The 26,294-nt window shown below is 30.5% G+C and overlaps 2 protein-coding genes across 4 annotated transcripts in view; both read right to left on the bottom strand.

Annotated features, from left to right (window-relative positions):
- Nucleotides 1–1,040, bottom strand: part of LOC657371 (calpain-B) — a 29,643-nt gene extending 28,603 nt beyond the window's left edge. For both annotated transcript variants that reach the window (XM_015978390.2, XM_015978388.2), the window contains exon 1: nucleotides 884–1,040. The gene's annotated coding sequence lies outside the window, so the exon portion shown is untranslated. The remainder of the gene's footprint in view (nucleotides 1–883) is intronic.
- A 3,669-nt stretch (nucleotides 1,041–4,709) lies between these two features.
- The window catches only part of Alk (Anaplastic lymphoma kinase), a 38,423-nt gene continuing 16,838 nt past the window's right edge, over nucleotides 4,710–26,294 (bottom strand). Inside the window, exons 4-20 of one of the 2 annotated variants that reach the window (XM_015978370.2) lie at nucleotides 25,987–26,249; nucleotides 25,644–25,933; nucleotides 22,803–22,969; nucleotides 22,559–22,752; nucleotides 22,346–22,505; nucleotides 22,145–22,292; nucleotides 19,608–19,742; nucleotides 19,400–19,548; nucleotides 18,887–19,344; nucleotides 15,940–16,047; nucleotides 15,691–15,886; nucleotides 15,449–15,505; nucleotides 15,072–15,357; nucleotides 14,828–15,018; nucleotides 14,544–14,773; nucleotides 9,024–9,427; nucleotides 4,710–8,974 (exon numbers count right to left, since the gene is read on the bottom strand). In XM_015978370.2, the coding sequence (XP_015833856.1) occupies nucleotides 8,702–8,974; nucleotides 9,024–9,427; nucleotides 14,544–14,773; nucleotides 14,828–15,018; nucleotides 15,072–15,357; nucleotides 15,449–15,505; nucleotides 15,691–15,886; nucleotides 15,940–16,047; nucleotides 18,887–19,344; nucleotides 19,400–19,548; nucleotides 19,608–19,742; nucleotides 22,145–22,292; nucleotides 22,346–22,505; nucleotides 22,559–22,752; nucleotides 22,803–22,969; nucleotides 25,644–25,933; nucleotides 25,987–26,249 (3,709 nt within the window). In that variant the 3' untranslated portion in view covers nucleotides 4,710–8,701. The remainder of the gene's footprint in view (nucleotides 8,975–9,023; nucleotides 9,428–14,543; nucleotides 14,774–14,827; nucleotides 15,019–15,071; nucleotides 15,358–15,448; nucleotides 15,506–15,690; nucleotides 15,887–15,939; nucleotides 16,048–18,886; nucleotides 19,345–19,399; nucleotides 19,549–19,607; nucleotides 19,743–22,144; nucleotides 22,293–22,345; nucleotides 22,506–22,558; nucleotides 22,753–22,802; nucleotides 22,970–25,643; nucleotides 25,934–25,986; nucleotides 26,250–26,294) is intronic. The other variant, XM_008195848.3, reaches the window with a different exon arrangement.

The following is a 26,294-nucleotide window of genomic DNA, read 5'->3' on the forward strand; positions in this document are numbered from 1 at the left end:
GTCATGTACAATCACCATCAGACATCTAACTAATGAATAATTATAATTACCAACGAATGAGTCAAAAAATGAATTCCCTTTTTTCAATATATAAATACGTACGTAAGTAACTATCAACAAAATACAAACTGTTTATCAGTCAATCGGCATATGAGTATAAGCAAAAGATAATCAGATTGTACCTACTTTTTTTAAAAAGTAGCAATTAGATGCAGGATCAGGAAACTGTCCTTCACGATTATAAATGTTCAAAACGATTGTTGTGTTATTGTTTCATTAATAAGGAAGGAAATCGTCCTCGCGTTGCTACAAAAAATAAATGGAACTTGCTTACATTTTTACAATAAAAACGAGAGCACAGTTTTAGTTTTTTAATAAAAATAGAAAAGTAATAAGTAGTGGTTTACTGCGACTTTTTGAACAAAAACAAAACTTAATTACAGTTAACATGCAAAGGTGCAATAACGTTAAAATTATGGTTTCCAATAAGTATTATGGAACTGCCAATACAAGGGTTGGAAAAGATTAAAAACACATTTACAAAGATTAAAGTTGCTAAGTTAAACTAAAAAAAAAGTCAAAAACTCAATTTGCAAAATTAAAATAATAAGATCGTTAAAAAATAGGTAGGTCAGCAGTGACACAATCGAATGAACACATTTCATTTTCATTACCCCAGAAAAACACATCCTCTGGAAGTTATTGTTGCTCTGAGGTTTCAACTCCCAGATGTATAAAAATACAAAACGAACAACATGCTACAATTTCCCAATGATTTTTGACAACCTTCACCCATTACCAACAACATAACTCACTTTCATTATTCGCCTAACCTAACCAATTAACAACTACGTTTCTGTCGGCTTAACACTAAACAACGTACCTAATAATATCACATTCTTTCGAGTATTATCCAAAGCAGATCTTTGTTTCGTTAATAAACCTGATTAGGCATATTAGCACAACATCACACAAGAACTTGTAAACATAAACTCAACCTAGCAAAGACGAACGATTTTTGGGGGGAGGGAAGAAGCAGGAAGGCAGCGGCCTTGAATGAGTCATGCTGAGAGAGTAAAGGTTCGGCTTTTGTCGGCACTCTTCAGCTGTGTTATTTAAACACCGAATGAGTGTTTAAAAGTACGTTTTTCTTTGGCATCATCTTCACGTGTTTTTTTTCAGGTTCAAAGTTTTGGGAGTGCGCCTAGGAAATAGTGAGAGTCAAGGTTTGGGTTTAATTTTATATTTTTAATGTTGTGTCTCTACATAACATTTTAGTCTATTTTCATAATTCTGAAAACTGACCAAAAAACTGAAAACTGGACCAAAATATATTTCGTCGCTATAACTTATTATTCCTAAGTTTTTATACAAATATACTTTCATTAATTAATTTTATTGCATCCTCCAAAAAATGTATCATGATTATGGGTATGATGATTAAACTCCCACGATTTTTGTTCGCAATGATTTTGATTTCAACGAATCAATTCCGTGTGAATCACAGAATACGTGGGCTTGAGATTCTTTCAATTTGCATACATTTGTAGTCAAGTCACAGCTACTTATATATCACATGTTTTAGAACGGTAAGAGTTTTTCCTTGTTGGAAATGACCATTAAGTTTCATTAGAAAACCCCCAGTAAATTCCCATTGCCATTACAAATCTCATTTGGAACAACTAAATTAAAGTGACCAGGTATAGAGAACCAAAATTCAGGACATAGTTCAACAAATCTGGACTCATTTCAAAAAGTTGGTAGAGGTATACCTACTAAAATACCTACCAACTTTAAATATGCATTAACAAACAGCAATACATAAAAGATATTAATGTCAAATCAACAAAAATGATTATAACTTAATGCACCAATTTTAATTCCGAAGTTAATTCTTTTTCTCTCTATTTGCTCTATTCTCTATTTTCTGTCTTCTATAGACTACTTCCTGCCTCTCCCTGTTTTCAGTTTTTTTTTTCTCTATTGGACTATATTTTTATTTTAAGTCTTTATCTTATTCGGCCTTGTTTCTTATTTCCTGTTCTTGGTTGGCGTATCACTCTTCTCTTTCTTCTTTTCTCTTCTTCCTTCTTTGTTCAGTCTTGTCTTCTATTCTCTTTCAAACACTGTCATACGTTCTGTCTTTTTTATTTACTATTCTCTTTCTGATTTATGCACCCTCTCATTGCTTTTGTCTTCCTTTCTCTGTTCCTACTATAATATGAATCAGGAAGCGTTTCCAAACAAAGGCCTATTGAAACTTTTTCTTATTTTAACCTAAGAATATGTGAACTAAGTAAACCTTTCAGCGTTTTTTAAATATCCTGCTTAAATTTGAGTTAAGTATCATTATTTAAAATTATATTTTTTTGAAGAATTAAATTCTTTTAAGAAATAAATTTATACTTGTATACTGTAGGTAGTTATTCATTATAAAAAAACATGACAAAGCTTCAAAAAACAGTAGTACTATTATTAGAGTTTTTTAAATACTATTTTTGATGAGATGAGGGTACTGTCCTGAATAAAATGGTAGGTTGAAAATAACCATACAGGATGAATTAATTGTGATTTATTTATGAAATTTTTTTAGGTGGAACCAAAAATACTAATTTCACCTACTACTTTATATTGCGTTTAATTTTTAAATAATAATTAATTTAAATAATTAAATTAATTATTCTTTGTTTTCTGTTCTCTGTAGTCTCTCTGTTTTTTGTTCCTCCTTTTCAGTTTGTTTTTCTGTCCTCTTTATTTTACATATCTTCATTTTTTATTTTTTTAACTTCCTTTTACTACTCTATGCTCTATTCTCTATCTGAAATTGGATATCGATGTTTTCCAATATTCTCCCATCATTTGCCTGTTTTTATCTTCTGTCTTTATTCTTATTTCCTGTTTTTGGTTTGCTTATCACTGTTCTCTTTTGTTTCTTTTGTTCCTTCTCACTTCTTTCTTTTTCGTTCCGTTTTTTTGTTATCTATTTTCTTTTAAATTTTACTTTCTGCCTCTATTTTCTATTCTCTTTCTGTTTTATGCGCTCTCTCATTGCTTCTGTCTTCCTTTCCCTGTTCCTCCAGTCATATAAATCATAAGAAATGTCTATAGACATTTTTTTCTTATATTAACCTAAGAATCTGTGACTTCTTAATAGGAACCACTTCCCAAAATCTTTTAAAGTTTTTTTCAAATACTATCCTGCGTAAATTATGATTTTGGATCATTATTGTTCAAAATTATATCTCTTCGAAGAATTAATTGCTTTTAAGATACGTATCTTTATTAGGATTCTAAAATATCTGTAATAGTATGCTTTAGATAGGAAATAAAAAACATCTTGAAAAAACTTCCAAAAACAATGGTACTTTTATTATTGTTTTTTATTATAATTTTTGACCAGGTCAGAGTACTGAACTGAATAAAGTGGTAGGGTTGATCATCTTATACTAAATTCTTAAAGAGAATTAATTCTTAAAAATTTAATTCCTATTTTTTATGCTCTCTTCTCTGTCTTCTGTAGTGTACTTCATATCTCTCTTTCTGTTTTCTGTTCCTTCTTTTCACTTTGTCAATTCTCCTCTCTGTTCTAGATTATCTTCATTCTTTAACTTCTTTTTTCTATTCTATTTTCATCCGAAATTGGATATTGGTTTCCAATATCTTCCATCATTTGCCTGTCTTTATCTTCTGCTTTCTTTCTTTTTTTCTGTTTTTGGTTTGCGTATCACTATTTTCTTTCTTCCTGTCTCCCCTTTCTCTCTTCTCTTTTCTTAGTCTTCTTGTCTTCTATTCTCTCTTAATTCTCTCTTAAATCTTACTTTTGTTATCCTTCCTGTCTTCTTTATTAACTATTCTCTTTCTGCTTTTTGTGTTCTCTCATTGCTTCTGTCTTCCTTTCTCTGGTCTTCTAGCCATATAAATTAGGAACCATTTCCAGACATAGCTCTGTAGAAACTTTTTTTACGTACTTAAGTACTTAGTTTTTGTCTAAACATTTGAACATTCAAACTGTGTTTGAATTATTACGTGTTTTCTATCAGTTTTGAGTGACTTACTTTTTTTTATTTTATTTTTTCTAAAAAAAATTCATCTCAACAAGGCGATAAGTTTTAGAAAAAAAAAGAAAAATGAAATATAAATACCATAAATAAATAAAAGGATTTAAGACTGAGAAAAAAAAACAACAAACACGAGCATGTAATTTTTTATTTACTTAGATATCAGTTATGAGAAACTTACTAAATTCTAGATTTTTCTACCATTTTAGTCACACACATGAGTTGATTGCGTATGAAATATTTCAAACACTCATAAGTTAGTAGCAATTTTTTTTGCAGACGTTACTTTCTAAAATACATTTTTTCTATTTTAATATTATGCTAAAATCAACTTGGTAATTTGCCGAGACTTGGTGAGTTCTAATGTTAACACTAATTATGTTCTAAAATTGTTCAAATGCTTATATTTATTTTTAAATTTTTATTACGCTGCTATCTGCTGTCTTATATTTTTTTTATTTTTCTTTAGTCAATCTAGATACGTGAATTTTTTCTACTATTCGCACGTAGTACCGTAAACAATTATTTTATTATTTGATTGAATTAGAGCTCAAAAAAAATCCTGACACATTTTGCGAGGTTCTTTAAGAATTTTAAAAATGCATACAGTTGGTTAGGGTTTTTTTAAAGTAAGAAATGAAACCGAAATACTGTTGTTAACACCTATATATTTCATGTAACATTAGAATACAGTGTGTTCAGTATATTTCAGTACGGATACAAAATATAAACAACATACTCTATTTTAAAATGTAACATCGGAATGAATGATTGTTTTAGAAACGAGTCTGTGTTTCTATTAATTAGATAAGTATTTAAAAACAGTCTTATTTATAATAACATAATATCATTTAAAATCAAAGCTTAATATTTACATCAAGCTTAATAATACTTAGAAGCAACAAATTCTTGGACACAGTTTCATTTCTAAAACAACCGTTCTTAAGTCTCTAGAGTATGAACATTCCATTTTGAGATACCATTACACTCAATATGTACAGGTCTTAAAATTACTTAAAGCATTATTTTTTATTCATTTATGATATACTACAAAATATTACACTTGGGACAATACAAAAACCTAAAGATTCAACACAATTTACATAATAATTTAACGGACAGGGGGATTAATAAAAATTTTGAGCTATTTTGACTATCTAGTAATTAAGTACAGTAATAAAAATAACACTAAAGTAACAATATGGTAACAAAAGCATATTATTACTTATGTATGTTTCTTCTACAAATAGCATCTATTATTTTTAGTGGTCTATCGCAACCAGTTTATAATAACATTTCGTTAAAAAAAAGTGTTTCCAATACTATTGCACATGTATAAAATACTTAAACAAAACATTCATTCAACGATTCATTCATGCGTAAATAAACGACTTAAGTACTTCATTTTTATATAGTGATAACATTAAAATACAGGGTGTTTTAAAATACATAAAAAGCGGTATTTTCGAAAACACCCTGTATTAATACATACCGTTTACTACTTACTCTAACAATATACTCTGTTTACAATAAAATATTTTCATTTATTTAACTGAGCAAAATTTATCAAACGAATTTTATACAAAAATCTCAAACATCACATTACAGTTAGTTTACAGTTAAGTTGTCTCGACTTTTTGTAACGGAAACACGAAAATGAGGGAACAGTTCTTAGTGCACAACCAATTTTATGAGCTTAAATGATTGCATTTTTCGTATTTCAAACAATAGGTACACTTTTTAAAAAATATATCAGTACGTCTCTGTATTGTGGTGCGTTCTGAATGTCCGTAACCAAGAGGTTTAGTAAAAGAGTTAATTTTTTGATAAAATAACTTTGGTCAAAACAGCACCCCGTTACCGTCTTTTGTTTTCAACTTACAAAAAGTTGATATTTTAGCGAAATCTTAAAAAATTCATGTCTTTCCTATTATAAAAGATACACATTTGGAACAAAGATATTACGAACTTTTTATGGAGTATTTCATAATGTAGTCAACATTTTTTTAACCATTCGTTTTGCTGTCATAGTATAAGTAAAGTTGTATTATTTTAAATGAAAATTATTAAAAGCTATGACATTTTCGAAAGCTTCTTTTTGGTTAGATTAAAAAATCTAGCAAAATAAGCAAGAGTTTTAACAAAATTTCGTCAGTTTTGCAACTTCTGGCATTCCACAAAATAAAAATAAACAATTCTTTAAAAGCCAGATTGAACGAATCAAGTCAAAAAAATTCATATCAAAGCTTATTTTGCACAAATTCGGCATTTATTTTTATTAAAGCCAGCAACCGTTTTTCAAAAAATTATTGTCCCATAATTCAAATTTAGAACTTGCTTTATGAAAACTTTGCAGTTTATAAATTAGCTGAAATTGCATTTTATATTAAAATATGGAAGTGTACAACTTGAAATATGATAATTCAACAGAAAAAGGCCAACTATTTAAAAAAACGGATTGTTGTGAAGAAATTAAACTTCTTTTTATTCTTATTGAAAAATTAAATAAGTTAAATCGAACAAAATAAGCTGAAAATTTTAGAACATTTTTTTTACAATTTTCCGCATCCATTAAATAAGGGGGATTTTTATTTAAATTTTAATTATATTATTTATTGAAATTTTTGGTTCAGGTAACAGAATGTAACAAATGATTGGAAAAAACAAGCCAAAATAACTTATTTAAAGTTTAAATTTTTGCATAAGTTAAAGTTTTTTTCAATTAAAGACAATTTTCGTTAAAAAATAGGGTTAGTGAAACGAAAAATGCAGATAAATACACACTTAGGACTGTAACAATAAATTGTTATATAATAAACTGTAACAATAGATTGAAAAACAAGCCAAAATAACTTTGAACTTTTTTTTAATTAAAAACAATTTTCGTTAAAAAATAGGTTTAGTCAACTGCAAAATGCAAAAAATACACACTTAGGACTGTAAGAATAAATTGTTATATAATAAACTAACAATAGATTAAAAAACTTGCCAAAAGTAACTCATTTTAAAGCTTATATTTTTGCATAAGTTGAACTTTTTTTTCAATTAAAGACAATTTAAAAAATAGTTTTTAAAAAAAATTGCGATTTTTGGTAAACAAAACACGTTTTTATTTAAAAATTTGGTCGACAGTTACCTGGAATTAATTCAACAGAGAATGTCCTATTACTAAAGAATGATAGATTGAAGTTACTATATATTGAAAATCTTAAGATTTTTTTTGATAAAACATTATTTTTTGTTAAAAAGTAAGTTAAACAAAATTCTCAAAAAATTGTAAAATTTAAAAGTCGCGTTTAACACCCTTAATAAAACTCTCTTTCAAAACGACTTTTCTTTGCAAAGATAAAACATCGCCTCCAAAAAAAAAACCGGACACCTCCAAAATTTTGTTATAGTGCAGTGAGAAAGCAAAATAAAAGGAGAAATTAACATAACAATGAGATGCTTAAAGAAAATGAACAAAAAATAAATAAATAAAATACATAAAGTCGGACATTTGCATACATTTTAAACAGCTATAGTATAAACTATATATTTTTTTGTCTTAATAATAATTATTTAAAGCGTCATTTTGTTTGAATCAAGTACCAAAGTAATATTTATCAAAAAAATACTTTAGTTAACAGTATCAAAGACTAAATTCAAACATTTTCTAATAAATCATTCTATAATAATTATTGCAAAGGTTCAATTAATTATTTAGCTAAAGAATTTTACTAGTAATGTCCTCTAATAGCTAGCGTTATCTAGAAGATTATTTCACAATTTTCACAGTAAAAAGGATCGTTTTCTTCGGTTTTTGAAAAATGTATTAAGTTTCCGTATAAGCATCAGAAAAGCAAAACTTAAAAACTTGTTGCTTGGTTTCCTTTGAAACTGATAATAAAATTTTTGAAATTGAGACAGATTCGAACTCTAAAAAAAATTACGAAAACTATCTGGAAGTACTTTATTATATTTTTCATACTTTTGCAAGGACAAAGGATAGGGGTTGGTTTACAGAAAGCGAAATAAAAATTTATTTATTTATTTTGCATTGACAAACTTCAAGTTAATTACCATAAAAAAAATATCAATATTAAGGCTACGTCTAATAGCCCTTTAAACCATCAAAGCCCTGTTATTTAATGGTAGTATCACTTGTTTTTCAATGTCCTGGACACCTTTTTAAACGATTTTCAACTTTGACTTTAATTGAAAAGAACTTTAATGTAGCTTATTTTCATAATTTTACATTTTTTTTACTTTAACAAGCTTTCACACAATTTTAATAAAAACTCCGAATGCTTTTTTATTTTTCAGATTTCATATATCTTAGCCAACTATGATTTCTATTTGAAAAACTACAATTTCATTTATTTTATTACAGCTAAATGCATGATTACAAAAATCGTTGACTTTCCGGAAAAAGTGCCCGCATAATAAAATGTTTATCTTTTGTAATAGTAATAGTTATACGTAATAATGTTTTGCTAAAATAACAACTTTTGCTTAGTAAGAGCGGTTTCGACTAAAATTATTTTTTCAAAAAAAAAAACCTCCAACTTCTTAGTTTCCGACATTCAAAATGCACCACCCTGTACATACCTTAAACTCAACAAATCACCTCTACGGATATGCAAATCCTCTCCACTCTCTTTCTAACAATTGATCTCCGTCTCGTTTAAAAATTTGCTGGCATTTGCATTTAGGTAATTATTTTGCGAGACAGGTCCGTTTTGTAAAACACCGTTCCCTGTCACGGCGTCACCAGTCAGGAGATTACTGTACTTATTGGGTGTCAAAGATTGTTTAGCCAGCGCTCCCGCATCTAACGAGATCCCGGACTTGAGGGAGTTCATGTCTTTCATGTTATTATTGTGATTGCCCACCATGCTGTTGGACAAACTGTCGATCGCCACCAACTTATCCATCTGAAAAGTAAGCTCTTTACCTTAAACTCGTCGCCAAAAACGCCCTTACAGAACTCGCTCCCTCCTCCTCCTTCTGTTCGCACTCCAGCAGGAGCGGTTGGGTTGACCTGGACTGGGGCATGATGAAGGAGGTCTCCCAACTGTCGGAGTTCTCGGGTAGGAGTTTCTCCACCGATGATGACGATCCGATCGGGTTCGAAACGTTCGTGTGGTTGGGGATCAAGTAGTCCGAGGACTGGGGCACCACTTGGAGGCAGTTTTCGTCAGAGCTCAGTGGTCGCATGACGGTGGCGTCGCGTTCGTTGGATGGGGGGCGGTTGAAGACCGGCAAGGGGGCGTTCATCACTTGGGGGTCTTGGAGGCAGTAGCCGAGGCGTTCTAGGATTGTGGCGAAAGTGGGGCGCTGCTCGGGGGTTGGGTGCCAACATTGCGTCATTATGCCGTAAATAGGACCTACAAAAAAATTAGCCAAACAAATTTTTAGCTTCGCCTTTAGTAAAATTTTCTAAAGTTTTAAACGCAGTATTTGAATCCTTTCTTAATTTATAGACTTCACACCAAACTAAGTCTCATACGAATAACACTTAAGACGAAGCAATAAGTTGAATAAAAACTGTGGACATAACATAATTGCAGTGAGCATTCTCTTAACAGAGCATCAGATGGCCTTTACATTAAATTTAACATATTAAAAAATTGCAGGGGCGCATTTTTTTGTAGTCGTCTGCCGAACATTTTCCTTTTATTATCTTTGTTTTTTTTCTTATTATCGCCTGCGAAAAATTAACAAATTAAAAAAATTCAAATAAAACAGTTTAAAAGCTCTGGTTGTTTGCATGCCACATAGCAATAAAAATAAGCTTCATTTTTGTAAGAGAACATCAAAAGGTTTTTCTTCTTTAATTTTTCTTCTGTGAAAGATCACCTGTGGAAGATTTAACAATTTTCAAAAAAAAAATCAAATTAAACCCTAACCCAGTGTAAAAGCTCCTGTTGCCCCGATTGGATGAAAAAACAATTTTCAATAAAATGAAATAAGCTGTAGACTCAAAGAAATGGTTTAACCCGACATGACCTTTAACTACATCATAAATATAAAACGACCTTTAACATTAACATTAAAACTGAGGATTTTTTTGTTTATTTTAGTGGTTTGTGAAAGATTTTCGAAAAAATAAAGTAAAAATAATGAAAATAAATATGAATAAATAAAATAAAAATAAAGAAAAAAAAACAAAGAAACAAAACAGTCTTAAAGTGGTGACTGGCTCGATATGACCACATCCTTTACTTTTTTTTAGATGATAAGAAAACCTTTTTTTATAAATTTCAAAAAACTGAGGTTTTGCCTTTTGTTGTTTTAAAGATGTAATCTTAAAAAGTGAATGAAAAAAGAAAGAAAGAATAAGAAGAATGAAAGTGAAGAATAAAATAGAGCAGAAAAGTAACATTATAGTTATGAGAGCAATTTAAAGCGGTAAGTAGGTGTGTGAAGCTGTACTTCTCCCACGGAAATTTAAGCAAAAAACCCTTTGATAATTAAATTAATTTAAAAATTTTACCTCAATGGAGAAATGATTTGAAAATGAATACCTTTTAACGTGTTAAGAGACTGAGGATAAAATATCATAATTTTTTACTTTTTTAAATTTTCTTACAGGTTTAACCAAACCTCGCGAAAAAACTGATAGTTTTGGTTTAAAATGCCTGTTGAAACATTTGATGAAGACAAAAATTGCACCGTTTTCAATCCAATATTCAACGATTTTTTGCTATTGTTTAAATTGTTTTATAAAATAATCAATTGTCTGACTGAAAAATGTACATAATCGAAGAAATAATGTAAGAAAAAAAAAACACAAAACAAACCACATTTTCGATCCAATTTGGTGATTTTTTGGTTTATTTTTATCAAAATTGAGCTAAGCCACATATATATATATATATATATATATATATATATATATATATATATATATATATATATATTTTATATATATATACATATATATATATAAACTCACGTTTACTCCGAATCAAATATTCTATTTTATCCACAAACGTATTGGTGAAGAGGAAAGAGCAATTTTGAGCAACACTAATTAACAGGTAGGTAAATGAGTGAAATAGTCAGGAATTTTAGACGTGGTTCACTGTCATAACAATGCTTATAAGCAAACGTTTTCCCTTTCACAATAAGGGAATCATCACATCTCTAGCGAAGCAGCGAAAGACTCAAGAAAGTGACAATAATGGTAAAAGTCATGATGAAATTGAGAAATAAAAGTAAAAAATTCTGTTTGCGGATAAATAAATGAAATTTGAGGTATTTAAGAGGATCTGCTGCCAATTTTTTTTCTAAAATTTCGCCCTTAGAAAAGCATTAAGGAAAACCGCTCAAAAAAGACAAGGTTCATTTGTTGACTTCAAATTTAAACTAACCATTCGCATCAAATTATTGAATGAGTCCAAAAAATTCGAAGGGATTGGTTGCTAACGTGATTTTAATGGCTGACCTTAAATCGACCAATCAGATCCAAAAATAAAATTTTCAATGAATCAAAAAGTCGAAAGTGATTGGTTTTCTCCGTAATTTTAATGGCCGACCACAAACGGACCAATCAAAATGTTTACAAATTTTACAACAATCACTATGGTGATTACGTTAATTCATCAAAAGCTGAGTGTATCTTTGTGGCATCTCTCATTCAAGTTATTTAAATTCACCCCTTTCTATTAGGTAACGTTGGACGATCTGCTGATGGAAAAACACCGAAATTGGGATTATGACGGGAATTAAATAAGGCATATTAAATTAAAACTCCTTTATCTTAGCTAAAAAGGTTTAATTTACGAATTCTCGAAATAACTAATGTTGAAAATCAAAGCGCATGCGCGCGCACATGTTCAATTTGACAGGTGACACTTCTTGAAAAATCATAAAACATGAAGAAAAGTTGGTGAAAACTGCCTTAGGACATTCAAAAGTGTGAAGTGGTCATATTGTAGTGTTAAAAACGGAACTGGTGTGTTTTTGCAATAAGTGTTTGTGTCTACATTGGCAGCGTGCGACCCGATAGAAAATCTCGACTCTGCTGATTGAATCTTTGTGAGTAAAAAATACAAAATTTAAGAGGATTCTCTTAACATCAACAAACCGTATGTAATATAACAACTTTAGGGCAAAATACGTGCAAAATTATTATTTGGTTTCGATATTTTGAGTGTTTTTAACTGCCATCATCATGCCCCTTATTTCCACCTCTATTTCCCTTAATTTATCAAAATGATTTCCAGAAGATCAGTTTTCTGCTATAATAATGTTGAAGGAATCATTCCGAAATATGTAAGACCCACCAAGTTATTTCAATTTAAAGTTACTGTAATATGGGGTGGAGGTGGAGATCGCCTGTAGCACCGTTGTAAAGCGTCGTTATTTTTTAGTTTGCTGTTTATTTTTTCTATTACAAACATTTCGAGGTCCAAATAAATCAATTGAAATCGATAGATTTGCCTTAATTCATCACTTTTTGACTTTCATCAACTAAAGGAGAACGTTCCCATCTAATGACCACTCAAATCCAGATTTTTTATATCAATAGATAGCTCATAACTATAAAAATAGTTATAGATATAAATATAGATATGAGTAACCGACCCTTCCGCCTGCAGATCATTTTTAAAGTTCAAATCACTATTCATTTTCTCAATATGATGTATAGCCCAGTCAAATTAGATAAATCAATGGAAAAAATTCCTAGAGAATTGGAATTTTTGGACGAGAGTTGAGTTACAAAGTTCCGAACTTTGTTGATAATTTGCAAATCTGTTTTATGTTGGAGTGGCATGGTTTTTTGGTAATAACTAAATGACACCGTAAACTATACAACATCGTTAGAACATTGTAATACTTTGTTTAAAAAATAAATAAATAAAAGTTCGTATAATGAGAAATTAAAACAGAATTTATTTCTTTAATTTTGTTAGTACTAAAACGTAATCTTATTTTTTTTTAATTAGAAATTCTTTAATTTAACCAATTAAAGTTTTGTTCATTCAATGTTGATACTGTCTTTTTTTCCTCTTTTTTTTAATACTTTTCATCCACATAAGTCCGGGAGCTCGTGAAAAAAATTGGTTCCCTCTAAGCTCTAAATTTGAAAATATATTATTTGTAATGTAAATAAGTATACTTACAATTACTAAAGTCAGCGTTCTAGCGAACGAGTCATTAGGGGTAGCAATCCTTAAAAATCTTTAATTTTTTTATACTTCCTCCATCAGGAAGTAAACATAAATTAATGAATTTTTTGCAATTTTTTAAAAGTGACAAAGATTGTATATTTTTTATAGTTGTTGTTTTCAAACGCAAACAAACACTTTTAAACCCAAGAGTCAGAACGAAGCACTAATTTAACAATTTTGTTTAATACAATAAAAAAAAATGTCTTCAGATTTATGGAAAACACTTAGAATAAAATGCCAGATTTGATTTATAATTCTTTTATCTTATTTATATATTATATTATATTAATTAAATTAATATTATATATTTTATATTATTAACGATTGATGGACTTATCTCATTATTGCAATGAATAAATGTTTACAAACTCTCAGTGTTATAACAAAATTATTTAGTAACATTTAAATAAACTAATCTATTTTAAAATCAATTATTGCATTTGAAAGAGAGGATTTTATAGCATATATTTTGTTATAGCATTGAAAAAGTCCCCGAGGGTGGGGGGTCAGCTTGAGAGGAGAGGGTTAAAGGTGCCATTTTTTGGTGTTTGCTTATATTTCGGAAACAATTACTCCTATCAGTTTATCATTTCACCAAAATTAAAGCTGATAAAATTTACTACAAAATTGTCATATGCGTAGGTGTGAGACATTAAATACCAATGTACGAGTACCTAGCGCATACTGCAGTAAATTTAAATTGAATTAACTTGGTGAGTGTTGCAGATATTCAAATAATTTTTACACCGAAACTTACTTGAACTATTAGCTTCATTTTATTTCTCTCGATTTTAAAATAAAACATTTCTTGCCCCAACCTCGACAATTCCTCTATACATTACAAGAAAAGTGGAGGAACGCTAGTTTTTGTTTGCTTTTAAATAAGACTGATAGATCTTTTTTAACATAGGAAACATAAAGGACGCGCCCTTTGTTGCTTTTAAGACATAATCTGGGGCCCAATATTAAAAAAAATGAAATTAGCAAAAAGTCTCTCAAAAAATTGCTTTACCAGACTGTTGAGAGCAGTCTTCATTTTTTATCATATCATAACAAGACTTTCGTCTTGAAAATATCGCAAAATTGACGTTCGTATTTTCTTGTTTTCAAAGATAGTTGCGGAATATTTAACATTTGTCTACAAATTAAAATAAAACTTAACACAAAATAGTGGCTGGTCTGACATGACTCCAAGCAGAATCTTTGAGTACGTCATAAAAATACCTTATCCCTTAACGGAACTTCTTGTTTTTAAGATATAATAGTTCAACACCATTTATTTTATTTTTAATTACCAAAGAAACTTCACATTGAAGAATCTTACCTGGGCAGTTGGCTGGAGGGTCTAAACGTCCTCCACTTGTTACAAGCTGCATGACTTCTCTATTAGCGCACCCTGTATAAGGCATGTAGCCCATCGACATAATCTCCCATAGTAAAACTCCAAACGACCAAACATCAGTTTTACTCGTAAAAATACCATCGAGGAAAGCTTCCGGTGGCATCCATTTGATCGGAAGCATTGCCTTACCACCTTTTCTATAATAATCAGACCTACAAGTATCAAATATTAAAAACTGTGATCACTACAATTCTAGTAGGAATTACCTGTAGACATCCCTAGACATACCAAAATCGGCGATTTTCACAACACGGCCTGGCCCTTTAGTGGTCAACAAACAATTTCTTGCGGCTATGTCTCGATGGATAAACCTGTTGTCTTCCAGATATTTACAACCCTTTGCTACATCAACTGCAATTAACACTAAATCTTTCATGGTTAAAGGACTGCCACGTTCCTGAAAATACAGTAGTTTTAAACAATGATTTATTAAGTTTTTGTTGTACTAACAGGTTTTGGTCTTGACTCTCTTAAGAAGTTTTTAAGGTCGCCTCCAGCTAGTAGTTCTAAAACTATAAACCTTGGGTGTTTATCGAAACAAACTCCAATAAAGTGGACGATGTTAGGGTGATTAAATTTCGACATAATTAGAGCTTCCATTAGGAAATCCATTTCGGCTTGAGACGTGGACATTTCAGGGAGTGTTTTTACAGCAACTGGCATTTCAACCGTATCGCAAGGCCTTTGCCGGTAAAATCCTTGGTAGACCTCTCCAAAAGCGCCTTGTCCCAAAGCTCTGTAAAGTAATACGCTTGATTGAAAGTCATTTATCTAATTGGCAAACATCGAAACACCGATAATAACTTAATGATCTTAATCAAACTTACATCAGATCGACGTTGTCTTCAATTGAATGTAAATTTGAATTTGAGCCCGAATTAGCCCTTTAATTAAAACAACGCAATAGCGCATTATTCAACGAGAATTAATTCGAAAAGAGAATAAAAACGAAAAATAAAACAATGTGTCACAAAAATACAGTTTTATTAAAACATAAAATAATACAAGAGGGAAGTGAAGGGGTTCTTGAATAGATACACACACAACACCAAGCACAAAACATGCTTACTTAACAAGTCGCAGTTGTTCTCGTGGGATATCTTTCAAGTCCTTTAGTGTGTAAACGACTCCTCCGAACTCGTAGTTTGGGTTATATTCGGTCATCATGCTGTCGGAAGCTACGCGAAGGCGGTCTAACTGGAGGTCAGCGCCGGAAAGCATTTTTCGGCGTAAGATTCCAGAAGCTTGGTGTTGGTATCTGTTATCTGAAACGTTTAGGAATCAAATAGTGTCTAGTGTTCGAGTGGAAAGTGCTTACAAAGGATGAAGCAAATGAATGCCACAAGTGTGGTCAAGAAGATCACTGAGATGATCAAGACGATGAGGATCCAGGAAGTGGCGTCTCCTGCTGCGTTTTCTGGAACAGCTAGAAATTTTAAAGCACATTAGGTGTTTATTCAGTAGTAAATCTAAGTAAAACAGGTGATGAAAAAAAATCACTCGAAGCCATTAACCCACAAAATTATTTTTATACAAAAATAATTTGGTACGTTTTTTCGTTCAAGGAAGTTTGTTTGAATGATGTAAACAAATTACTATAACCAGCCTATCGAGTTCTAAAAATAGAGATATTTATGAGTTGAGTCTTGATCTTATCAAATCAGTTAAAAACCTAATAACCTCGAAACTTTTCAATGAAGGCTCTAATAAATTGTCTAAAAAAATCTTTAATAATTCCTGTTGTGAACAAAGGTATTTCTGAATATTCTGATAACTGCAAAAACTATAAACCAGTTTCACTGTTGTCAGTTATGTGAAAAATGTTTGAAAAGTTATTAATAATGGCTCAAATCACGAAGTAGTTTAAATTGCTTTTTTACTTGTTTACTTAAATTGTGTCTTCCAGACATGTTAGGTAAATAACTTTTATTTATTACGTGGATAAAGTAACAATCTCTCTCCCTCTCCACAGTTATTAAAAACTCATGAAATAATTTGAATTATAGCATAATGTTTAGGGAACTGTGAAGATTGCAAAAAATGGTTTCAACTCTTAAATGTCTTAATTTTTTTCTTGTTTTTATTTTTTTACGTGTCTTGAATATGCTATTAGGTAATTCTTTTATTACGTTAAAAACATACCAAACATTCTATTTACTTTCAGACTGAACCAAAAGTAACACATAAAAAATTTATATCTTTGTTAAATCAAGCATTTGCTGCAGGCAATTAATGTTGTAGTAAAGCATATTTAAGCTTAGTGTTCAATTGGTATTTCATATTAGGAAAAGTACATGAAAATCCTAATCATAGTATTTAATATCGCCCAGTTTTTCAAAAACTACAAAAAATTATTTGTCCACTGAGAAATTTATTTTATTTTTATTTGCAACCAAACTGAATTCAAATTGTGTTATTTTACTAACTTTTTGGCTTATTTTTTATTATTAGCGACACAAAATGAATGTTTATCCAGTTTTAATTAAAAATATTAGAGTTGAGTAGTCTGTTACTTAGACTACGTAGAATAAAAGTAAGCTACTTTTAATAAAACTAATGAATTAACAATTACATGAATTGCTAAGGTTTTATTTTTATAATTTAACGTAGTGTGAATTAATAATCAAAAGATAATTATTATCCCGGCGCATCCACCATTTTTTGATAGAGAGAACACTCGCTATTATCTCAAAAACTAATAGTCGCACCGAATTCAAAGTTTGCTATTAAATATTTAATGCTTCTCTCTATGTATGTGACTTTTTGAGAATTGTTCTACCCTTTCTTATAATTCAAACTAATTCAGAATATTAATATCAGTAAAATTAAAAATATGTAAATTTTGTTAATTTATCTAAATTTTTTTTCTATAGTATTTTTTTTTCAAACAAAGCTTAAACGATGTTTTTCAGCAAAAAGTTCTTATAAAAATTTTGGTAGCACCTTTAATTAAATTTTTAATTTTTACTTTATTAATAATGTTTTAGAACTACCGACGGTTTTTTTAGTGATTTTTTTTGCATAAAGTAACGTTTAAGCATTGCTTGTTCTTATATTAAACAAAAAATAACAATTTTTGACAGCTACTTAATAGTAATTAATTAATTATTTTTAATTATATGGAATTAAAGAAAAATTCTAAAAAAATTCACAGGCATAGAGAAAACTACAAAGTATTTAAAACACGAGTCCTGTGCGACTGTTAGTCTTTGAGATATAGTAAATATACCTTGCAGTGTAAAGATGCTTTAAGGTTGAACTATACTCAAAACGTCCGAAGAGGAGCTGTTCAAGCAACCGCGTGAACGCAAAATTTAAAATTGGATTTTTAAAAAAAGTAATAAACAAAATGCGTTCTTTACAATTATATGTTGTTCCTAAATTCAGTCACTACCTCGCAGGTCAGTTTGTAATTCATTTTAAGTATTTGTAACCGAGTTTAAACGGGTTAAAAAGTCGATTTAATTTGTTGCTCTATTAAAAAAAACTGTAAGTTCAAATAGCTTGAAAAAATACGGTGATTTTCTGAGGACCTTAGCAACAATATACATAAATTTGAAAAAAAATTGTTAGTGTCATTTAAAAATAAAATGAAAAAAACCTCTATTTTTACCCATTTTTTTTTCAATAAAAAATGGTACTATGTTTTTTGGTAATTTTTTGTATAGGTCTTGTATGTGACTTACTTGTAATACTGTATTTTTTTCATGCCATTTGAACTCTAGGTTTTTCCGTAAAAAGATTATTACTCTGTTTACCCCGTTATAACTCAGTTACAAATATTTAAATCGAGTTAAGAAATCATCTGTGAGGTAATAAGAGAACATCATTCAATTGTAAAAAAACGGTTTTGTGTATTATTTTTCTTAAAAAATGAGTTTCAAATTCACACGCCCGCCTGGACGGTGAGCTCAGTACAGTTCAACCTTAAAGATTTCAATTTTTTTTAATTTGAATATTTTTTACTAAGATTGAACCTTTTCTGAAGGGGGGATATGTCTCTTTTCATCAGGAAAACTCAGTCAGGATTGTAATTCTTATTTTAGTTTAGAAGTTAAAAAAAAAGTTCCTGATATGAGAAAGTATGCGTTCTCAGTATGAGATTTAGATCTATTTATTAACTATATTTTCAAGTTCTGCCTATTGTACTGTGGCGTGTGTAAAGTACTTTTGGTGTTGAGATACCAAAACATTTATTATTATTATTATTATTATTATTATTAGTGCTATTACGTAAAATAGGTAATGTGTATCAAAACACTTACTGATGCACGTCTTGCCGTCGGAATCAAGCTTCCAATTCTTGGGACAAATACATGCAGTTAGCGACTTCCTTGAATCCAACGCCACACATCGATAATTACAATCACATCCCGGAATTGCAGGAATGATCAAAACGGACCCTGGACCAGCATTATACCCCGAATGTGCTTCAGACAAGTTGAGCACAGTCCTGCTGGGGTCAATATAAGAATACCCTCCTTCACCATTGGTCGTATTAGTTGAGGTGGCGTCCCCTCCTGCAAATCCTCCACCGCCACCCCCAGATCTGCACCCACCACCTCCACCCCCAAACCCGCCATAACCACGATCATCGGTGGAGTTATAACAAGCCCTCCCACCAATACCACCCCCATCGAGGAGTGCCCGACCCATCAACTGCTTGTGACCCACGTTTACAATCCCAGGGAACATTTTCCAGCCACCACCAGCACCAGCAGAACTAATAACAAAAAAATCAAAAACTCCAAGCACATTTTTTATTTTTTGTTACGTACTTTTTTCCGTACATGCGGCCGGTAAAAGGCGGTTTTGACATGTTGATAGCTTGTCCGTGTTGTCTGCCGGTGTCGATGAAACGGCCAAGGCCTAGACCTCCTCCTCCAGCAGCTACAGCTATAGGGATGTATTGTCTGCTTTTGTTGCGCTAAAATTACAAAATTTGAATCAGAAATTAACAATTTGTTAGTATTAATTATTTAGTACCAAAAATAGGAATGTTGCTCCACCACCACCGCCCCCACCATCGTTAATAGTCATGTTTAGAAATTCGCGAATTCCTTTAACCCTGTCGTCATTTTTAACAGATGAACAGGAGGAGTTGCCTTCGTGTCCAAGTGACTAAAACAAACAGTGTTATTCATTGGAGTGTTATAGTACACTTCACACTTTGGTAAAAATTGGTAATTGTTATTAACTAATGAAGAAGAAAAAAGGCCGCGAGGGAAAATTCTTTGGTGTACTTTTAAAAATCGTAATCGATTCACTCTTTCTAAACTGTTGGAGCGTAGTTTTCAAATCTGACACCAAAATTTGGTCACCAGCTTGAGTTTTAATTTTAGAGCTTGTGAAACGTGTGAATTTGTGATATTTCAAAATGCATTTGTACAAAAATAACTAATCTTCTGTGGAATATCCAAAAAGGAATAATAGTAAAAAAATACTTTTCCGTTTGAAACAGGGCGAAAGTATGGATCAGGTAAAAATGGAGGTCTTTGGAATATTCACATTTATGTTGTGAGCATTCTTGGTTATTAGTACGATTAAACATTAAGGAAAAGTTTTAAAGCGAAGTTTCTTAGAAATAAATGACTTAGAAATAAACATGAGTTTACGGATATCTCAAAAACTAGAGCCGATACAAAAAAAATCTGTTGGCACTTTTGAAATCAGTGTCCCAACAATTATTCAACAAGTGAAATACTTTGAGGCAACACAAGGAGTAAATGGCTAAAAGCTTATGTATACTATTCCTAAATATATGCTACCATGAGTTACCTTTTTCTCAACATCTACCAGTAGAGCTGATACAAAAAAATCTGTTGGTAGTTTGAAATCAGTGTCCAAGTTCAAAAATGTAAAGAAAATAGGTAAAGAAAAATGGACGTATGATGAATTTACTATTCTGTCACTCTTGCTAGTTAATACTGGGTTTGTGTCAACTCTGTAATTATAATAAAAACTAAACGAAATTAGACGCAGCTGAAACTTTAGAAGGGATAGTTCTATGCTCAAAAATTTCAGAATTGCTGCACTATTGTGATTTTTTGTTCATTTTTGACAAAAGAAAAAAAAACAATTAAAATCCTATCTTATAGTGCTAACTTGGTAACTCTCAAATAAAGGGACAAAATTAATAACTGTAAATTTTAAATGTCTTAATAAGTTATTCATTAAGTTTTATCTAAAAAACATTTTAAATGTATAAGGCCAATTTCGATGTAATTTGGCGCTTTTTGGTGTTTTTTGACGATATTTTGTTATGTAAATTTTTTTTGGTTTATGTACGACGGATTGTTACGAAATATGTAATTAGGTTTCTGGATAAACAATGTTCCTGTCGATGAAACGCAAACCCCGCCCCGTAACAATTTTATTTTCAATTAATTTGATGAATATTTAATTTGACTTAGCAAAGTTTCACGAAAAAATGCATTTTTATCTCGAGATTTGCTCGAAAATACAACAACTGTTTTTTTTGCAATTTTCCCATTAAATTTTTGAATCTTTTAGCTTATTCTTTACAAAAGTAAACAGGACCAATTGATAACAAAATAAGGAATTCCGTAGCGATTCAAATAAAGGGGCAAAATGCACATAAATTTCAAATAATTTCGGTCATGAAGTTTATAAAAGCGTCACTTGGAATTTATGGGAGTGTGGTTTGCAAATATTGAAAAAAAAAACTGACCAGACCAGACAGGTAATTTAGTTCCATTATAAAATCTCGGAAATAATATTATGATTTTCGTCTCAATTTTGTAAACTTGAAACAAAATTTTGTAAAAAAAAGCGTTTATTTTTGACGAAACGAAACGGATTCAATTGATACCAAATAATTGGCCTTTATTTACTAGAAAACTGGCACAATGAAATGAATTGTTTCGTATTTCCGGATTTTGTCTTTTCACCTTTACCTTTTTTCTCCAACTTGTGAGCATTTTTTGCAAATGATCTTTTAACGCTCCAATACAGATGTTTGTTATGAATTATTATCTTATTAAATTCATTTCTTTTGGTTTTTCTGAGGGTTTTTTTAAGGGATAACTAAGCAAGATGATTCAAAAGTGTTGGACAGACTTCTGAATGGTAAAAAATTACGTTCAGCTAAGCGTAAAAATGAATTATGATTTATTCAAGCTTTTTTTATTTCCAATGTTATCGGATTTAATTTATTGTAGAATTTGTTAGTTTGTTAATTTTTTTCTAACAGCAACTTTTAACTCAGTTTGATGTCTTTGAATACTACCTACCCAAGAAATGGCTCGAGACATTTTAATCACCCTATAGACATTTTCTCAATAGTAAATTTCAATCTTTTTAATGTTTTTTAATTTTATGGTTTATTTGACGTCTTCTTAAATTTGATACAACTGTTTTGGTTTGGTTTTGGTTAAGGTAAACTTTAATTTAATCTTTAAACAGTTACGGCATACGACACTTTATTTCTATTTTGCGCTCGTAGAAATTTGGACTTGCAGTAACTCTATTTATTTGTACATCATCATTAAATAAATACAAACCTTAACACAAGCACTGGTGCCCTCTTGTCCAATCAACATGTATATCTCTTGTCCCTTCCTTAGTTCCAGGACAACTCTCACCATCGCACCCCTTGATGAACCCATAGCACCACTTCCTTTACCACCACTAGCTCCGACTAAAATAAACCTAGAACCAAACGTTTGAAGTGATAAAATATTTGAGTTTATCCAAATAAGTACGTATAGAATCCATCGCTTGGTGATGTCCATTTTTGAACTCCACTCAAACCAGGTTCACTCAAAACCTTAACTTTGACTTTGGTGTGATTGTATGCCACTGCACAGTTCCTTTCAGTGGGGCCAAAACGGCCCTTCGCATTACACGTTGTAATGTGATAACCTGCAAAGACAATTTAGCATTTTTCTAATTGGTTGTGTTCGTCATTGTTTTACTTGTTTCATTGACAAAGTGTTTGTGTGTTTCCCTTCCTCCGACATGTTCGTCGTAAGGATTCCAGTAGTTGTACCCGTTGAGCTCCTCTGGGGGTATATTTAGTCCGAAACATTCGGGACTAAGTGAAACATCATCAATTGCAATATCACTGATGTATCTGTAGCCTCTTTTAGCATCAAAGTGTATGAAGTATCTAAAGCAGAACCGGTGTTAAATTGATTTAATTCGAATATTAGTTATTACTTGTGAGTTATGTTGGGTAAAATGAAGACTTGACGTATCCATTTATCGCCATAATCGATGAAACTCCACAAAATTTCAGTTGAATAATTGTCAGTGGGTTTTAATTCGGTAACTTGGAGCTGGATCCCACTCTTGTGCTTGCCCGTTTGGTGTAGGTAAAACCTTATCTGTTAAAAAATTAGAAATGTAAGGTGGTAGCACTACTATTTTGTAATTTTATGCATCATTCGGACACTTCCGGAAAACGGCCCAAAAAATTTAATCTCTGATGCATTTATTATAAACGAAAATTTGAAATGTATAAAAGCATCACTTGGGATTTATGGGAGTAAAGGATATTTAAAAAGAAAACCTTGACCTGGCCTAGGTAATTTAGTGATTTCACATTCTATTTTTCACCACAGTTTTGTGAATTTTAAACAAAATTTTACGAAATAATGCGTCTTATATCAAAAACGTGCCTAAAATTTATCTGATTTTCTGAATGTTGAAGAGATGATCAAAATCAAAAATCAGTAACCAGCGAAAACTATACCAAAATACTCCAGTAGGAGGAAAAAATTGGCTTTTCTCTCCTTCAAGTATAACAAATTAACAATGAATGTTTTTGACAAACAAAGATTCTAATATTCTTAAAGAAGAACAATTAGAAAAGATCTAAAATAGAAAAAACATTAAGATTTTTAAAATTTTTACACTTTTCAGTGTTACATCAATGAAAACAACAAACGTTTAGTTTAGTCACAATTTTATTAAAACCTAGGGAAACAAAATAAAATGATTTAACTGGATATAAAGTCAAAAAAAGTAGGTCCAAGTATTTATTCAGCCAGAAATCGCTGAAATATTTAACATAATATTAAAAATTCATTTTCTGGATTGTAAAATTGGGCTCAACTTAGGCAAATTTTGTAAATTTTATTAAAGTAGTTGATAAAATGACTAAAATATCTAATTTTTCAAAAAAATTGTCTTAAAAACCATAAAAAAACTTCAAGTTATGGCACTATGCTCGTAATAGCTATGTTCAATCTTCAAAATGTTAAAAAGAGGATCAAAGTACATAAACAGCGAAAGTTGTGTCAAAATCTATTACAAATTAAATAAAATAAAAATTTTGGTGTGTTATAAAATTAACAAAACAACAATACTGTTAGGTATTTTAGTTTTTTTGGCCCATAACGACTTACGTGACATTCGAAAACTCTAATTTTACTAAAATAGTTGATCAAATAAAAAAGATCTAATTAAAGTAATGTGAGTTTTTCCAAGTCATTTCAAACTTTTCAAAAATCTTGCACGAGCTTCTAGCGATCGCAATATGTTCAACTTTCGCCCCAAAACTTTTCAGCGATTATGATAAATACGTAATAAAAATCTTAACGCAGAAATGTAATATTTGCCTGAGCAGCCTGAGCTGTATAATACATAGAAAAAAATTAAGTCAAAAATCAAAATATTATAAATTTTTTGATTTTTATGACGGTCTTAACGGTTCAACTGATAACATCTAATAAAAATCTGTGTCTTCTAGACTAAACAACAAATGTTTAGCCAAAATTTTATGAAAACTAAGCAAAACCAAAAATTATTTAACTATGTGGATGTAGAAAAAGTTTTTCCAAACATTTATTTATTTGTCCAAAACAACCCAAATACATAACAAATCAAAAACATAATTTTATATTCGTAAAACTGATCAAACTACGTAGACACATGTTGTAAATTTCACTGAGATACTTGATCAAATTATCAAAATATATTATTTTTAACAAAAAATAAAAATTAACTACAAAAATCATAAAAAATCCAATTATCGTAATATGGTAGAATTGTTGTAATAGCAGTTGATAGAATTTTTTGGGATGTTAAAATTGGCGAAAATTAAAAAATCTTTAAAAAATTAAAAATGAAGTATTTTAGTGTTTTTGGACCATAACCGTTTCAATATTTGACATTCCAAAAATCTAATTTCACTAAAATAGTTGAACAAATAAAAAATATAGATAATATTGAAAATATAGAAAATCTTAACGCAAACATTCTTTATTTGTCTGGGCTATAATAAAAAAAATTAAGTCAAAAAGTCAAAAATCAAAACGTTATAATTTTTTGATCGTATTTGTGGCTTTAACGGCTCAACTGTAATAACATGTAATAATAACAACCTATGTCGAACGTGAAAAAGTCTATCGTAATACATAAATAACACACATTTAGTCAAAAACAAGCGAAACAAAAAAATATACAATTGGAGGTAAAGTTAGAAAAAGTGTTTTCAAAATATCTTATTTATTTGCCCAAAAGGCTCAAACATTGAACGTTTTAAAAAACTAATTTCAGATTCGCAAAATTGGGATCAAACTACATATGTTTAATTTTTAAATCATAAAAAACTTCCAGTTATCGTATTATACTTGATTTTTTCCCGAATGCTCCTAAACCATCTGTAGATATCTCCTGAAGGCCTTAACAAAAATGTTAAAATATAGTATGGCCAAAAAATTATACTACGATAGCACTTAACACAAATCTGTTTTTTTAAAATATCAAACAGACGATTTCACAGACGTAAAATAAAATAAAAAATTGGCTTTTTATATTGGAAAAATTTAATGTAATGTTTGCATCCATCAATGGGCTTAAGTCGTCTTGTAGCGGATCTTCAAAATCCACAAGATAACTAAAAATGTTCTAAAAGCTCATTTACTCAAATTACGTGTAGAGAACTTGTGGTAGTTTTGAACTAGTTGATTGATTAAATTGACTATTGGTTGATAGGCTGATAGTTAAATTACCGAACTACTTCATTATTTGTACGAAGTAACATTGATAACTTACAGCACACGAGTTGTAATACTTGGAAGAAACATTTCCGTGCACCCTTGGTGGAGGGTTAAAAATAACACTCCTGAGAGTGGCAGAGCTTGCAAAACTTGCTTCTTCCTTGAGCATATTTACGAAGAGATATTTCCCGGTGCTATTTTTGTAAGTATGGTCGTAATTGGGTCCAGTGTAATTTGTTGGTGTCGACCCATTATGACGGGTCCATTCTAGAATTCTACCCTCAACGTTGTACCACCCGCACCAGTCTTCTTCAAAGGTGCATCTGGACCCATAGGGCATACCATCTGTAAATGTTTTTTAAGTAAAATTCCCTTTTTTGAATTTTTGGAAAATTAACCGCAATTTTGTCTTTCGTCGTCACCAAGCAGACAATCCTGTGTTATATCACAAATACTGGTGTTATTAATACAGTTTGTGGTGGATTTGCAGCGATATTGGTGAGGTGTGCATGTATCATCGAGTTTAGGGTAACAATGTGTCAATGCAATATTGTCAAATGCTACAACAGCTCCTTGCGTTATTGTCTGTGATGGCACAACTTCGAGAATTATAGTGAAATTTTCCGACATTTTTCCAATGGGTGATTCATATTTTCGCCACCTGGAAGAACAATAATATAACACTTTGTTTTTCATAAAATTAAAA

This window comes from Tribolium castaneum, chromosome 1, assembly GCF_031307605.1.
Source record: "Tribolium castaneum strain GA2 chromosome 1, icTriCast1.1, whole genome shotgun sequence".
NCBI classification, from domain to species: Eukaryota; Metazoa; Arthropoda; class Insecta; order Coleoptera; family Tenebrionidae; genus Tribolium; species Tribolium castaneum.